Below are 17,089 nucleotides of genomic sequence, written 5' to 3'. Positions count from 1 at the left end.
GAGGTCCTGAACCTCCTGGGTCTGTTAAAGACAAACCTAATCACATCTCAATTTTTCAAGAATCCTACCCATCTTAGCTCCACCCTTCCTCTCCAAAAATAAAGTGGGGAGGGAATGAATCTTTATGAGTATTTGGCATGAGTTTCAGGTTAGTGTTCTAAGCATATCTTCTTCAATTAAAACTGGACAATGAAAATGAGAAAGCTCTTGTATCCTATCTACAAGGAGACAGGCTTTAGATACTATGCCACTAACTCCACAGCAAGCTATCAGGCAGGGACTTGTTTTACGTTGAGCCTTGAGGTTTGGCTGGGAAAGCCATTTACTCATGTGAGAATCCAAGGTCAGGAAAAAAATGCCTCCTTGGCTCCTGCAGGAATAAGCCAGGAGGGAAGGCAGCCCCAGAGCAGCTTGAGTCCAGGTCTGAGCAGTCTAGAACTATAGCTGCCCTTGGGGCTCATGCTTGCTCCAAAGCTTGATGCTCCTACATCAAATATTAACTTTCTAGAGCTCAGAACACCCCCGCCCCAGCCTGCTGGGGACACAGAGGCTAAGAGCAGTCCTAGCATAGGAAGCACAAGGTTCCACAAGCCCAGGGCTGCTTCCTGACAACTAGAAGTGCCAAGCTGCTTATCTGTACCAGGGGAAGACTTGAGGACAGTGTGGACACCCATCCTTGTACTTACTTAGTCTCTCCTTTCCTAAAAGGGGGAGCAAGAATGAGTTTCAGGGTACAACCCTCCCCTCCACAAATGGCATTTATTAAGAAAGGAAACTTAAGATGAGAAAATTTGATTCTCCTTCTATAAGCACCGATCATAGTAATTAGGCACTTGACATAATCTCATAGCCTACGAAATGTAACCCATAGTGGGAAAACCACTGGCTTTGGAGACTGCTTGACTTCCAGCTCAGATGCATACAAGCTGTGGGACCCTGGGCAGGACCCTTCCTCTCGGAGCCTAGGTTTCCTCAAATAAAAAACGGGCCACTGCAGGTTGTTGTTCCAAGGACATTTCCCAAACTTCATTGTATCCCTGCTTTTTCTACTCCCAGAAGCCTTAATATAATGTGAGTCTGCTGAGCCACCACCATCCCCACCTGCGACCAGGGCAGAGATTACTAATCAATCACTGCTTCCTTCCATATGGAGCTCAGATAGCCTCAAATCTCTGACACGGGTCTCTGGGAAAAACTGGTCAGAGCAGGCCTTGGGGTAAAGCCCATTTGCCACAGCTGCCAGCTTAGCCGAAATCACACCTGAGATGAGGGAACAAAGGAGCACTTACTAGGACCCTTCACGGTTATGCTGAGCTCCCCACTGCCAGCAGCTTTGGTGTCAACCTTGAAGTCTGCAGTCTCCCGGATGCGGACACCTTTGGGTTGCAGGCCTCGGCCACTGGCCCGGCAGGCATTTGGATTGCAGGCTGCAAGCATAGTTTCGACATCAATTCAACCTTTCATTCCTTAGTCAGAGCCGAGCAAACCAAGGCAACTTGGAGCCACTCGCCAAGAAAATATTTGTTCTGCGAAGTATGCCACAGTTACTGAGATGAGGGGTCCCGTTTAGAGAGCACACCAGGCAGCAAATAAAGATACAACATAACTTTGTCCAGCCACACCGCAGAGGGATTGGGGGAAGTTACATTGGCAAAGAAGGCCAGAGAACACAGCGTGGATTCCCTGGGCTCCTGGTACTGGCTGAGTCCTGGCATTTATCCTCTCAGTGGTGAAGAAGAGTGAAGACCTAGTGCTGGACACTGTTCAAACCTCACTGCTATACTCAAGGGCCCACTAATGGGGAAGACTGGACCTTCTCAAGTCAACTTGAAAAATGTAGAGCTTGCAAACATCTGACTGGGTTCCAAACTTCAGGTCAGTCATTTCGAAAAGTCTAAGCATTGCTGTCTTCCATATAAAGAGCTTGACAATAGCTCAAAAGGGGAGCCCATTCAACCCTGCGCTGGCCAAGGCAGACAGACAAACACTTCAGTCCCCAGAATGCGGGCGGCTATAAATGCAACTATTAGCAATAAACACCGCTCTCAATTTGACTTCTAGATCGGGTTAAAAAAGCTAAAGTTGTAAGTCTAAAAATTACAGATAAAGGTAGTTTCTAACATTCCTTACATGAGGTCCACAAAACTCCTGTTCCATGGGGCTCATTAGAAGGTTGATAAAAGACTGCCTTGGCCCCTATGAATTCTTTGTCAACACAGACAACCTTCTCATTGAGTACAGGAATGGTATATTAATAGGTGAAATGTGATGCTGTTTATTAAGTGGCTTTTCCTTTCCAAATCTGCATATTCGACAGCTCTCTCTCTATACCCGATGGGTCACAAACTCCAGAGAAGCAGACTCTAGTCTACTTCATGGAAGGAAGGTAATTCCTCCGCTGGTCCCTCCTCCTCACAGCATCCTTGGCTGGCTATTTGGCAAACAATTGCTTCCCAAAGAGACACACACATCCTTGGAGTCAGAGATGATTTTAGGTGGTTCATGGATGAACATAGGTTTATGGTGGCACTTTGTGGCAAGTAACATTGGTTTTTCATTGTGAAAAAAAAATATATATAGCCTCTTTTTTATATAAAATCATTTAAGTGGAGGAAAGATTAGTACATTGGAAAAAAAAACCCTCTATTAATTAAATACTATACAGCACAAGTGATGGAGAGATAGGCCAGGAATGAATAGAGTATTCTGTGAGTGAAAAAAAGTGAGACTAGAAAAGCTATTCAAATTCTTTCTTACATTATATCAAAAAGAGCTTTATATCTGAACATGTTGGATTTACTTTTTCTTTGTTAAGAGGAGAAAAGTTGGTTATACCAGGAATAAGTCACAACAGGATGACAGGACTTCCCTGGGGAGTTTAAATACTCACAAAGATTCTGAACATGGGCCATGATCTCCATACTCAAAGGGTCATTGCTCAGTTCACATAAGCACTAAATACAGCTAAAGAGTGGGAGGAAACCACCAGATTTGCCACCATCTTGAAATGTGTGAACATAATTAGAGAGTGGGCTTGGAGTGTGGTTGGACATGCTGTGGTAACACGGGCTGTCATTTCCAGAGGACACAAACAGCACAGGCTCAGCTGACATTACAGGCAGCACACAGAATGGCCCAGAAGCCCCACCCAACCAGCCCTTACCAAGTAAGGTGCCTCTGGCCCAGTGCTCTCAACTAGGAAGCCAACAGCTTCGGGGTCCAGGCTGGCCCAGAGGCAGGATTCAGAAGAGGAAGCCAGGTCTGCAGACGCAGATGCAGGACAGAACGGGAAAAGGCAAGTATTGATTAGAGAAGGCCGCAGAGTTGGGAGTGGGGGTTGGGGGAGGAAAAGCAACAAGGAAAAAGGAAAAGAGTCTAATAGAAAAATACTAGCTTCTGGCTGCAGAGGGTGTTTAGCAGGGTGATCAAGAGGTTGACAGAGACCTGGGTTCTACTTCTACTGATACCTAGCCCCTACTCACCAATACCTTATGTTATTTAAGCCTCAGAGTCTCCGCCTGAAAACTGGAAATAATAATAGCACCTGGAACACACAGGCTGGTGTGACGACTAGATGCATTTGTGCTAAGTGCCTGGCAGCCAGTAAAGACCAGGCAGTGGAGGCCGGGGGCATCAGCAATGCTATTGCTGCCAACCTTGGCCACAGATACCAACTCCTCAATGACCTCGGCCCTGCACTTCTCAGTGAGGATAATGACTCTCCCGGATAAGTGTTTTGGACAGGATTAAATTAGTTGATACAAGTAAAGCACTGGGGTCACACTTCACAGCTCACAGAAAGGTATTACATTCTCCTGGCCTGGGGCCCAGCCGTGGGCAGTTGGCCTTGATGCCAGAAGCACCCGTGGTCGGCCACTCCAACACTCACCTTCCCCAACCTGTACAATGAAAGGACTCTTGGGAATGGTGTCCCCAGCAAATGTGACCTTGACCACGTGAGGGCCAGGATGCATTGGTTTGTACACACATCGATACACCTGGTTTCCTTTGTCTTCCACAAGCAGCTCCACGGTGTTCTTCCCCTGGGGGTCTTCCACCTCAACACCAATGTCCCCCACGCCGGCACCTATGACAGAGTAAACATTCCATGAGATCAAGTCAACTTCTCAGAAAGCTCACTGCTGAGGAGTGTAAACGCAAGTACAAACCACACACAAAGGAGACAGTGGCCCTTGGAAGGGCCACGCCAAGACATCAACAACTTTTCTGACCGCACAGAAGGAGGGTCATGGCTGAACTTGCCTCTCTCTGTTCTAAAAATTTTCTGCACTGGAAAGAAAGCTGACATTTCAAGAATTGTGTCTTATTCATTCCTCCCTGCCCAACCCACACAGGATCTTTCATGGAATTTGGTTGAGTAGGTGACTCTTAAAACTTAGTTTCATTGGAATATTTATTTAGTCAAATAAGAAGTGAGTACAGAAATTGACCGTTTGTTAATCATTACAGTCAAGCTCGAATATAAGGTTTTAAAGAAAAGCTAAGGTTGAAAAAACTTAAAACTATAACCAACACATTCGAAACAGAGAACTGACTGATGGTTGTCAGAAGGGTGTGGCTGGAAAAGGTGAATGGTAGTTATAGAGCAGTCACAGGGATGTAAATTACAGCATAGGGAATATCGTCAACATTGCTGTAATAACTATGTATGGGGCCACGTGGGTACTTGAAATATTGGGGTGACCACTTTGTGTAAAGTATGTAATTGTCTAATTACTATGCCGTACAACTGAAACTAATACAAAATAATACTGAATATAAACTGTAATTGAAAAATAAAAATAAATAATGTATAAGGACAGGGAGGTGGAGTGGAGAACTGAAAAAAGCGATTTTTGCTGTTTGTTGTTTTAAAAGACAAAGGTCCAACATCTGAAGACTTTAGGTTCCTGAGGATTACCTCTGGCTTTACGACAAAGCCTGACCTGTGGAGAGAGGGGCAGTTACCTGCTGTGTAGATGTCAAAATAGGTGGGCTTATTGGCGATGTTCCCTGCAGCTTCCAAGCCTGGGCCTTTCGCAGTGACTTTACTCGCATCTCCCTGGGCCTTGTCGACATTCACCTCAAATGGGCTCTTGGAGATGTGCTGTCCTGCAAAGAGTACTGTGACCTACAAGTGACAGAGATGACATATAATCACTTCTTCCTGCTCAGTGAGACCACCAGATCAAGCCACATGCTTTGTCATCTTCTTGTCCATCCTCCTGATTGCCCACACAAAGGTGGCTGGAACCAGGAGTCCTGTGAATTGCCTGAATGGGACTCCCACCTGACTCCATCGAACATAATGGCTGGGCCTGGAACTTCCAGCCTTCAGCAAATTAAAAATGCGTACATCTGATATGTTTAGCATCTCTAATAGGATATGAACAAATGCTTATACTTGAATCTCTAGACCACAGGTGGCAAACACAAGGCCCATGGGCTGATTCTGGCCCTCTACCTTGTTTTATCTGGCCTGGCACCTTGTTTCTCCCCGGCGGCAGCGCCAAACTCCTTGCCCCTAGTTAAGGAGTAGGTACATTTATACAGTTCTAAAATTACATTTGGTCCTTTGAAGGCAACCATGAGGCTGATGTGACCCTAGTGAAAATGAGTTTGACACCCCATCTAGAGTCTAGACATTGGGTCCTTTAAGGAAACTGCAAAAAAGGCCATTGTTCCCTAGAATATAATGCAAGGTTCTAGGATTTCACACCTAGAGTCAAAGTATTTTTCAAGGGATCAAGACCAATCCCAGACACATGGATTTGAGAAAAAGTACAGATTTCCATCTAAAACTTGAGCCAGAGTTCTTATGTTTTAATTTTTTAGGGGTATTGTATTAGGTTTTCGTATGAATTGAATAAATTAATTACATCATAAATGCGCTCTTCAATATTTCCACCCCCCCCCCAACTCATGATGTGCTTTCTAAGGGTATAAACGTGTGGCCATGCCAGTAAATTCACTGAAGCCCAAGGCAACAAGTACAGTCTATGTGCCTGAGTCCTGGCATGATGCACAGGGACTGGCTGTGTGTGCTTTTGAAGGCTTTCTCCAACTAAAGGCAGACCCCTGGGTCACTGCACCCTCCCGCAAGACTCCCTTAGCCCCCAGCCCACAGGCCAACGGCACACTGACACAAACAACTCAAACTGTGGCCGAGACAAAGGGCCTGGGGACGGGATCCTCATCAATTTTCCAGGTACATGAGTGGCCCACTGGCCTCCACTACAGTCAGCCAGCCTTCTGTACACTCAGGCTTCAGTGCTGCCAGGAGTTCCAGAGCACCTGGAAGGGGACTGCTTAGGCAGCATCAATGACAAAGCCCACAGCTTAGCATCTACACTCCAGGCATGAGGCTACAACCCTTCATTACTTAGACAGAGTTAGAAAAATCTTATGACATCACAAGAAACCTAGTGGAATTCAACTAATCTAGATATATTAGCTAATATCTCAAGTCTGATTCATGGGAATCCCAAATTTTCTATAATAAGCATGGGTACTTTCATAATCAGGAAGGAAAATCAGAAGTTAACTTAAGAAAATTGCTCTTTTTTCTAAGATATCCTTTCTTCCACACACATCAAAGCAAACCCAGAAGACGTGCCAAGCAACAGCCATGACACCTCATCTTACTTTGTGTGGCCCGGTGACCTTGGGCAGGTACTCCACAGAGTATGTCTTGTTCTTGTCATTAGCAGGGGTTACTTGTGCCTAGGATGGAAGATAAGCAACAGTTAGAGAAGGCACCAGGGTGAGTAAAAGCATGCCATGCCAGCCAGCATCCTGCAGTGAGCTAGCTGGCTGGTCAGGAACCTGTCCTCACTATGGCTACTTCCTGCCCCATCACTCCTGCAGAATGCCTCACAAGAGGAAGAGCCTGCAGTCACAGGCACAAATCATGTAACACAGACTTAACCAAGTCAGGACTCTCCGTTATCTCAAGGCTGAAACTCTCTAGACAGGGGAGACTATAAAGCAAGTAACTTAAACCTTTAAGGCTATGTACTTATTAAACATTTATGAAATGCCAGGTCCTGTGATAGTTACCTAGAATAAAACAAATCAGGCTGAACTCCTGCCCCAGTGGGAGAAATCGACAATACGCCAGTAAACCTAGAATTTCAGATGGTGCGAAGAACTAGGAATAAAATATAGTCTTAAGGAGATAAGCAGACAAAAGGACCAGTGTGTGCAATGGCCCTGAGGGAGGAATCAAAGGATGGTCAGGATGGGAGGCAACTAGGACATCAGCATTGTTACTGTATTGTATTGTATCAGTACGGTATGTTATTGCTATTCTGGCCATCAATACCTACAACCTCAACTAAGAGGCCTTTGCTAAATTAAAAGTATCCTCTCTTTTATTAAACAATTTTTCCTTGGGTATCAATTTATATTAACTTTCAAGGCACAGTCCTTGGACAAGTTAACTTTAACCACTGTAAGCCTCGGGATGCTTCTGGTAAAAAATTGTTTTTGTTGTGAGGTTTAATGAGGAACATGGAAGCAGAGTCCCCGGCCCTGTGACAAGCCCGATGGGATGCTGACAGGGGACTCAGCGTCCTCCGACATACCTCCTCTTTGTTCCCTTCTGGGTCCTCGACAAACACCATCAAGTCTCCTTGCCCGGCACTGATGGTGTCCACGGTGAACTTGGCTGGCTGCTTCACCATGTTTCCAGTGGGCTCGATTCCTGCCACAGGTTTGCACAAGCACATTACAAGCGGGGCCAGGCCCTGCCACAGGCCCTCACCCACTTTGTCTCCCTTCAGATGGGACCCGGCCCTGCAGCCACCACATGGGAGCCTGGGACAACTTGTCATGACAAAGGTACTCCGATAGGTTCCAATCCCTAATTTTGTCCTTGCTATTTAAGCAGCAATCAATTCTGAACTCTTCAGAGCAATGCAGTCAGAAGTCTATACAATTACGAAGAATGATGCATGTTCAGCAATGGAGCTGGCACCGGGAGGTGGCATGCGGGGAGGAGGAATGAGGGAGGGAGAGTGGCTCGTTTTTCATCAAAGACCTCTTCGTATTACTTGGAATGTTTAAAATTGCATTCAATTATTTTTTAAAATTAAACTTTATTTTGAGATAATTAAGCAAATTAGAGATAGATTCCCATGCAGGTAAAGGAAGTAATACTCTTTAACCAGCTCCTCAAATGGTTACATAGTACAAAACTCTATTCCAGTACCACACCAAGGACACTGACCCTGACACAGTTAAAATACAGAACATTTCCACCCCCATGGGGATCCCCCATGTTGCCTTTTTATAGCCACATCCACCCCCTCCCACTTCATCCTCTTCCTACCCCAAGAGCCACTAATCTGTTCTCCATCTCTAATTTTACCATTCCCAGAATGTTATAGAAATGAAATCATACATTATGTAACATTTTAAAACTATCTTTTTCCTCTAGCACAATTCTCTGTAGATTCATTCAGGTTGTTGACTGTATCAATTGTTTGTTCTTTTTATTGCTGAGTAATATTCCATGATATGAATGGACCACAGTTTGTTTAACCATTTACCGACAGAATGGTAGCTGGGTTGTTTCCAGCTGTCTACTACTGATAGAGCTGCTAATAAACATTCAGGTACAGGTTTGTGCATGGACATGTTTTCACTTCCCCGGGATAAATGTGAAGGAGTGCAATTGCTGAGTTATATAGTAGTTGCATGTTTAGTTGTTGTTTTTTTTAATTGACTTTAGAAAAAGAGGGAAGGAAGGAGGGAAAGAGAGAGGGAGGGAGAGACATTGATTTATTTTTCCATTTATTTATGCAGTAACTGGTTGATTTGTGCATGTGCCCTGATCTGGGGATCAAACCCACAACCTTGGTGTATCAGGACAATACTCTCACCAGCAGAGCTGCCTGGCTGGGGCTTACATGTTTAGTTCTCTTTAGGAAACTGCCAAACTGTGTTCTAGAGTGGCAGTATCACTTTACATTCCTACCAGCAACGTATGAGTGGTCTGGATCCAGTTCCTCTGCATTCTTGCCTGCATTTGGTGTTAACACCACTTTCTACTTCAGCCATTCTGATAGGTCTATAGTGGTTTTAATTTGTATTTCCCTGTGGCTGTGATTTTCAACTGATGTGCCACAAGACACAATGTAATACCTGACTATTTAGTCAGGGGCACTGACTTCTTTTCCCTTATATTATCAAATGAAAAATGATGATAGTCAACACAATAGCCGTCTGGCATGAATAAATCAAAGTTGTATGAATTTTTTGTCAGATTAGCAAAAAATACATTTTTTGATATGCTGCAGAATTTTAATAATTAGTTTATGTGTATCACAAAGTGAAAAAGGTTGAAAATCGTTGCTCTATGGCAATGACATTGAACATCTTTTCCTATATGTTTCTGTGCCATTTGTATAATCTTTTCGGTGAAATAACTATTCCTATCTTTTGACCATTTGCTAATTGGGTTGTTTATTTTGTTTTAACTATTGAGGTTTTGAGGGTTTTTATGTATTCTAGATAATAATGCTTCATTGAATATGTGGTTCCCAAATATTTTCTCCTAGTCTTTAGCTTGTCTTTTCATCCTAACTGCAAAGTCTTTAAAAGCCTTCCCAGGCCCTTCATCTCAACATTTTGAGTTCTTTTAGAGATGTGACCCAGGTGTCCCGGAGCTCAGAGCTAAAGGAGCCTGTCCTGCACGAGCATGAGGTAGTCCAGGAATACACCCTCCACTGAGTGAAATTCCACAATAGCACATACAGCCCACCTCTGGTGTGCCTTGTGTCAAGACTGTGAGACACAGACAATGCTTTTTTACATTTTTAAAAATTTATTTACTGATTTTTAGAGAGAGACAGAAGAAGAGGGGAAAGAGAGAGAGAGTGAGACATTGATTTGCTGTTCCACTTATTAATCCACTCACTGGTTCCCTCCTGCATGTGTCCTGACCAGAGAATGAACCTGCAAGCATTGCACATTGGGACGACATTACACTTACAGTATCATGCTTTTGGCGTCAAGTCTAAGAACTCTACCTTGCCCTAGATCCCAAAGTTTCTCCTATGTTTTTCTAGAAAGTTTTACAGTTATAGACTCTTACATTTAAGTCTGTCATCGATTTTGACTTAATTTTTATATAAAGTGTGAGGCTTAGACTGAGGGTTTTTGTTTTGTTTTGTTTTTTTTGCCAGTGGATGTTCAGTTACTCTGGCAGTGTGAAAAAAGGCTCTTTCCTCCACTGAATTCCTCCTGCACCTTCATCAAGAATCAGTTCTGCATATTTGAGACTTCCAGTCAAGATGGCATCATAGGTACACAGGGCTTGCTTCCTCACAAAACCACAACAAAATTACAACTGAACTATAGAACAACCATCAGTCAGAACGGTCAGAAATCGAGTTAAATGAATGTCTGAAAACTACAGAATTAAAGAAACCACATCCATCCAGACCGGTAGGAGGGGCAGAAAAATGGATGCGCTGGTCTCAAATCCATCTGTGGTAGATAAAAATTTGGGAGAGACATCTCAGCAGTGAGGAGTCCCTGACTCACACCAGGCCACCAGCCCAGAGTTCCAGAGTCAGGAAGATAATTCCCCATAACTTCTGGCTGCAAAAACCAGCAGGGATTGAGTTGGTGAAAGAAAACTTTTGGACTCCCGGCCAAGATAAAGGTGTAGGTAGATACACTTTGTCTCCTCTCACACCAAAAGAAGGACAATAACAAATTTGAAAACAAAAAAATAACCAGAAATGACAGAAAATTCAACTGTATGGAAGCCTGACAACCAAGGAGTTAAAGAAGAAACATTCATCCAGACTGGTAGGAGAGGCACAGGTGGAACAGAGAGGACTCACAGCAAGACAGCAGCTACAGGACCTGGGTGGGCAAGGCAGTGGCTGGGGGACCTAGCAGTCCCACATTTGTGTGCAGATAAATTGGGAGGAACAACTGGGGAGTGAGACAGACCTCACAACCCAGGGTTCCAGTACAGGGAAATAAAGCCTTAAAACCTCTGAGAAAATCTCTGGGGGTTGTGGAGGCAGGAGAAACACCCAGCCTCACGGCAGACTTCGTCGGAGAGACCCACAGGGTCTTAAAACATACACAAACCCACCCACCTGGGAATCAGCACCAGAAAGGCCCAATTTGCTTGTGGGTAGTAGGGGAAGTGACTGAAAGCTGGCCAAGAGAGCTGAGCAAGTGGCATTGTTCCCCCTCCAACCTCTCCCCCACATGAAGTATCACAATGCAACAATGTGGATTGCCCCGTCCTGGTGAACACCTAAGGCTCCATCCCCTACTATGTAACAAGTACTCCAAGACAAAAAATAAAAATAAAAATGGCCTGAATGAAGAACAGATCAAAGCTCCAAAAATGGCACTAAGCGATGAAGAGATGGCCAACTTAACAGATGCAGAGTTCAATGATAGGATGCTCAGAGAATTGGTAGAGCATCCTAATTAATGATAGGATGCTCACAGAATTGGTTGAGTATGGTTGCAAAATGAAGGACAAAGGGAAGACTGTGCAAAGTGAAATAATGGAAAATGTACAGGGAACGAACAGCGACAGGATGGAAACCCGGACTCAAATCAACAATTTGAACCAGAAGGAAGAAATAAACATCCAAGTAGAACAGAATGAAGAAACAAAAATACAGAAAAATAGGGAAAGGTTTAGGAATTTCCAGGACAACTTTAAACATTCCAACATCCAAATTATAGGGGTATCAGGAGGAGAAAAGGAAGAACAAGAAATGGAAAACTTATCTGAAAAAATAATGGAGAACTTCCCCAATCTGGCAAAGGAAATAGACTTCTAGAAGTCCAGGAAGCTCAGAGAGTCCTAAAGAAGTTGGACCCAAGGAAGCACACACCAAGGCACATCATCATTACATTACCCAAGATTAAAGATAAGGAGAGACTCTTAAAAGCAGCGAGGGAAAAGGAGACAGTTACCTACAAAGGAGTTCCCTTAAGGCTATCAGCTGATTTCTCAAAAGAAATCTTGCTGGCAAGAAGACGCTGGAAAGAAGTATTCAAAGTCATGAAAGTCAAGGACCTACATCAAAGATTACTCTATCCAGCAAAGCTATCACCTAGAATGGAAGGGCAGATAAAGTGCTTCCCAGATAAGGTCAAGTTAGAGTTCATCATCACCAAGCCCTTATTATATGAAATGTTAAAGGGACTTATCTAAGAAAAAGAAGAAGATCAAAACTATGAACAGTAAAATGATAACAAACTCAAAACTATCAACAATGGAACCTAAAAAAATAAAATCATAAACAAATGAAGCAACAACTAGAACAGGAACTGAATCACAGAAATGGAGATCACAATCACATGGAGGGTTATCAGTGGGGAGTGGGAGAGGAGAGAATTGGGGAAAAGATACAGGGATTAAGAAGCATAAATGTTAGGTACAAAATAGACAGGGGTAGGTTAAGAATAGTATGGGAAACTTAGAAGCCAAAGAACTTATATGTATGACCCATGAACATGAAATAAGTCAGGGTAATGCTGTGGGATGGAGGGTACAGGGCGGAGGGGAAAAGGGAAGAAAAAATGGGACAACTGTAATAGCATCATCAATAAAATGTTTAAAAAAAAAGAAAAAAAGAAACCTGAATTCCCAAGCAGTTCTGCTTAAAGAACCCATACACAGACTTACTCAGACACACTCCCTCTGAGCTCCTGAAGTGGGGTAGCAGCTTCAAAGGCACCAGTGTCATACACAGAGAAACTGAGTGTCTGGCATTAAGACAAGAGCTGGGGCACAGCTTTCTCCCAGACAGAAAGGTGGGCATAGGCCATTGTTTGTTTTCTGAACCTTCACACCACAGAGCAACAAAGCTGGCAGGCGGGTGCCATATCTGAGACTCCATCAACCTGGCTAACACTGTTTGCCCCATCCTGGAGATCCCCTGAGATTCTGACCCACCCAATTTATGGGCCCACTGTTAAAAGTGACTTTTCCAAGTGAAAGGCTGGCCTAGGATCTAAATCCTCTCAAACAAGCAACAGCCAGCCTCAGTGAGCCCTAAGCCCTGTACCTCTTGCGCAGTTGCCCCAGTCCAGCCACAAGCAGCCGCCAGCCTAGATTCACAGCTTGGCTTGGCCTGGGAACCTCCAAGCCTAATACAAGTAGCAGCCATCTCAGAGTGCTTTATAGCTGATGCAGGATGGCTTTGGGCAGAATACAGGTGGGGGCTGACCTTGACCTGCACCACCCTGAAAACCCCAGTCTACCAAGCCACTGGACAGTTACAGACCACATCGGAGCACCATTATCCTGCCACTGCATAGCTAATCCACCATGGAGGGTGGAGGTTGTGGTCAGTGGTCACAGCCAGTCCCTGCAGCCGACTGGCCTGGGTAAATCCCTCCCATTGACCTGCCAACAGCAATTAAGGCTCAACTACAAGAGAAAGGTATACTCAGCCCACACAAAGGGCACACCTCAAGTACCCAACTTGGATGGTAGGGGAGGCTGTGCCACTGGACCCTACAGGACACCTACTACATTAGACCACACTACCAAGACAGGGAGTCATACTAGCATTATATAAAGAGAAAATCTCAAAAACAGCAAGATAAAAGAGAGAATCTGAAAAGCAGTTAGTTACCTACAGGGGAATTCCCATAAGACTGTCAGCTGATTTCTCAAAAGAAACTTTCCGGGCTAGTAGGGACTGGCAAGAAATATTCAAAGTCATGAAAAGCAAGGACTTACGGCCAAGATTGCTCTACCCAGCAAAGTTGTCATTTAGAATCAAAGGGCAGATAAAGAGCTTCCTAGACAAGAAAAAACTAAATGAGTTCATCATCACCAAATCAGTATTATATGAAATGTTAAAGGGACTTATTTAAGAAAAAGGAGATCAAAACTATAAACAATAAAATGGTAATACATACATATCTATCAATAATTTAATCTAAAAAACAAACTAAGCAAACAAGAACAGAGACAGAATCATGGATAAAGAGGGCATTTGATGGTTGCCAGATGGGAAGACATGAAGGGATTAAGAAGTACAAATAGGTGGTTACTGAGTAGCCCTGGGGATGTAAAGCACAATACAGGAAATGGAGTAGCCAAGGAACTTTTATACATATGACCCATGGACATGAACAATGGGGTGGGGATTGCCTTAGGGAGTGGGGGATGCTTCGTGGAGGGGGGCAAAAGGGGGAAAATTGGGACAACTGTAATAGCAAAATCAATAAAATATAATTTATCAAGAAGAACCAGTTCTGCATATATGTATGGGTCATTTCTGGTTTCTGTATTCCACTCCACTGATCTATGTTCTATCCCTCCACCAATATCACAGTCTTGATTTTTGTAGCTTTATAAATAAGTCTTGAAATCAGGTGTGCTGACTCTTTCCTATTTTTCTTCTTTTCTGAATTTCTCTACTACAGTTCTTTTGCTTTTTCACATACATTTTGAAATAATAATCTTTTCTGTCTACAAAAAAAATCTTGCTGGGATTTTGACAGCAATTGTATGAAACCTATACAGCAGTTTGGGGAGAACTGACATGCTTGCTGACTTTTTCAACCCAGGAAAACGCTACGTCTCTCCACTTCTTGTTTAATTTATGCGTTAGTGGGGGTTTTGTAGTCTTCATCATGCAAATCCTGCACGTTTTATTACATTTACTCCTATCTCAGTTTTTTGAGCAACTATGAATGGCATGGTATTTTTAATTTTGCTGTGCTTTTGTTATTCCAATAGATACAAATACAATTGATGTTTGTATGTTGATCTTTCTTTTTCAATTTTATTTTAATTGTTGTTCAAGTACAATTTTCTATCTTTTACTCCCATTCCAGTCCACCCAACCAGCCCTCCCCACCTCCCTCCCATTTCCACCTGCCCCTAGTTTTTGTCCATGTGTCCTTTATACTTGTTCCTGCAAACCCTTCCCCTTTTCCCCTGAAATTCCCATAAATTCCCTCCCCTCTCCCCTCTGAACACTGTCAGCCTGTTCTCTATTTCAGTGTCTTTGGTTATATTTTGCTTGTTTCTTTGTTTTGTATGTTGATCTTATACACTGAGACCTAGCTAAACTTATTTGACAGGTTTTTTTTAAAGATTTTTTTAGTATTTTCTCATGGACTATCATGTCATCTGCAAATAGGGACAATTAATTATATGTCTAACTTTCTAATATGTGTCTTTTATTTCCGTCTCTTCCTTATTGTATGTATTAGCTAAAATTTGCCTCATGATGTTGAACAGCAGTGGTGAGAGGACATCCTTGCATTATTCCTGATCTTAGGGAATGTACTCAGCATTTCACCATTAATCATATTGTTAGCTGTAGGTGTTTTGTGGTAGCTACTTTATATTAAATTGAGGTCTCCTCTATTCCTCTTTTTCTGAGTTCTTATCATGGATGGCTGTTGAATTTTGTCAGATGCTTTTCCTGTATCAAGTGATATGATCATGTGATTTTTCTTTTTTTAAAATCATTTTTATTGTTATTCTATTACAGTTGTTCCAACTTTTCCCCGTTTGCCCTCCTCTGCTTATCACATTCGCCACTCTCAGTCAATCTCCACACTGTTGTCCATGTCCGTGGACAACATACATGTCCATGTCAATCATATATGTTCTTTGTCTAGTCCCTTCCCTTTCTTTCCACCATTATCTCCACCCTCCCCTCTGATCACTTTGTCTGTTCCACATTTCCATACCTATGGTTTTGTTTGGCTCATTAGTTTATTTTGTTCATTAGATTCTTTTCATAGGGAGATCAAATGGTATTTGTTTTTCACCACCTGGCTTATTTCACTTAGCATAATATTCTCAAGATCCATCCATGCTGTCACAAAAGGTAGGAGTTCCTTTTTTCTTTCTGTTGTACAGTATTCCACTGTGTAAATGTACCAGATTTTTGATCCACTCATTTACTGATGGGCACTTAGCCAGTTTCCAGCACTTGACTATTTATTGTTAATAGTGCTTCTGTGAACATAAGGGTGCATTAAGTTCTTTTGAATTGGTGGCTCAGGATTCTTAGGGTATAATCCCAGCAACAGAGTTGCCAAGTCAGAATGCAGTTCTATTTTCAGGTTTTTTGAGGAAATTCCATACTGTTTTCCACAAGGGCTGCACCAGTCTACATTCCCAGCAACAGTGTACTAGAGTTCCCTTTTCTCCACAACCTCACCAGCACTTGTTGTTTGTTGATTTATTAATGATGCCCATTCTGATCAATGTGAGGTGATATCTAATTGTAGTATTAATTTGCATCTCTCTGATGGCTAGTGATGTTGAACATCTTTCCAAATGTCTATGTGCCCTCTGTATGTTCTCCTTGGAGAAATGTCTATTCAGGTCCTTTGCCCATTTTTTTAATTGGACTGTTTCTTTTCCTGGTGTTGAGTCATATGAGTTCTTAATATATTTTGGAAATTAAACCCTTGTCCAATGCATCATTGGCAAATATGTTCTCCCATATGATCGGTTCCCTTTTCATTTTGATGATGGCTTCTTTAGCCATGCAGAAGCCTTTTAGTTTGATATAGTCCCATTTGTTTATTTTTTTTCCTTTATTTCCCTTGCCCTAGGAGATACATTGGCAAAAATATTGCTATGCGGGATAGCTGAAATTTTCCTGCTTGTTTTGCTCTAGGGCTCTTATGGTGTCCAACTTATAAGCCTTTTATCCATGGGTTTATTCTGATGATTTTTCTTCTTTAGTCAAAAAATATGATAGGCAATGTTGACTGAATTTCTAATGGCACACCAGCCTTGAACTCCCTGAATAAACTCCACTCGGTCACGATGAATAATTTTTATTTATTGCAAAATTCTATTTGCTAACTTTTTTTGCCTAATATTTTGTTAACATCATTATTCATGAGGGATATTGGTCTGTAGTTTTCTTTTTTGGCATTGTCTTTGTCTGGTTACAACAATACTAGCTTCATAAAATGTATTGGGAGGTGTTCCCTTTTCATTTTTTCTGGAAGAAGTTGTGTAGAATTGGTGTTAATTCTTCCCCCTGTGAAATCATCTGAGCTTGCAGATTTCTTTTCTAAGAGCTTTTAAATTAAAAATTTGACTTCT

The 17,089-nt window shown here is 42.7% G+C and overlaps 1 protein-coding gene across 4 annotated transcripts in view; it reads right to left on the bottom strand.

Moving 5' to 3' along the window:
• The window catches only part of FLNB (filamin B), a 140,672-nt gene that overhangs the window by 57,205 nt on the left and 66,378 nt on the right, over nucleotides 1-17,089 (bottom strand). For all 4 annotated transcript variants that reach the window (XM_045832522.1, XM_045832524.1, XM_045832521.1 and 1 more), the window contains exons 5-9: nucleotides 7,587-7,705; nucleotides 6,646-6,723; nucleotides 4,969-5,131; nucleotides 3,890-4,087; nucleotides 1,290-1,427 (exon numbers count right to left, since the gene is read on the bottom strand). In XM_045832522.1, coding sequence (XP_045688478.1) covers nucleotides 1,290-1,427; nucleotides 3,890-4,087; nucleotides 4,969-5,131; nucleotides 6,646-6,723; nucleotides 7,587-7,705 — 696 coding nt within the window. The remainder of the gene's footprint in view (nucleotides 1-1,289; nucleotides 1,428-3,889; nucleotides 4,088-4,968; nucleotides 5,132-6,645; nucleotides 6,724-7,586; nucleotides 7,706-17,089) is intronic.

The sequence above is a fragment of the Phyllostomus hastatus genome, unplaced genomic scaffold, assembly GCF_019186645.2.
Source record: "Phyllostomus hastatus isolate PE091 unplaced genomic scaffold, TTU_PhHast_1.1 phas_contig_16, whole genome shotgun sequence".
Taxonomy (NCBI): Eukaryota; Metazoa; Chordata; class Mammalia; order Chiroptera; family Phyllostomidae; genus Phyllostomus; species Phyllostomus hastatus.
The sequence above is the reverse complement of the archived record's forward strand: the minus strand, read 5'-3'. Positions and strand labels throughout refer to the sequence as shown.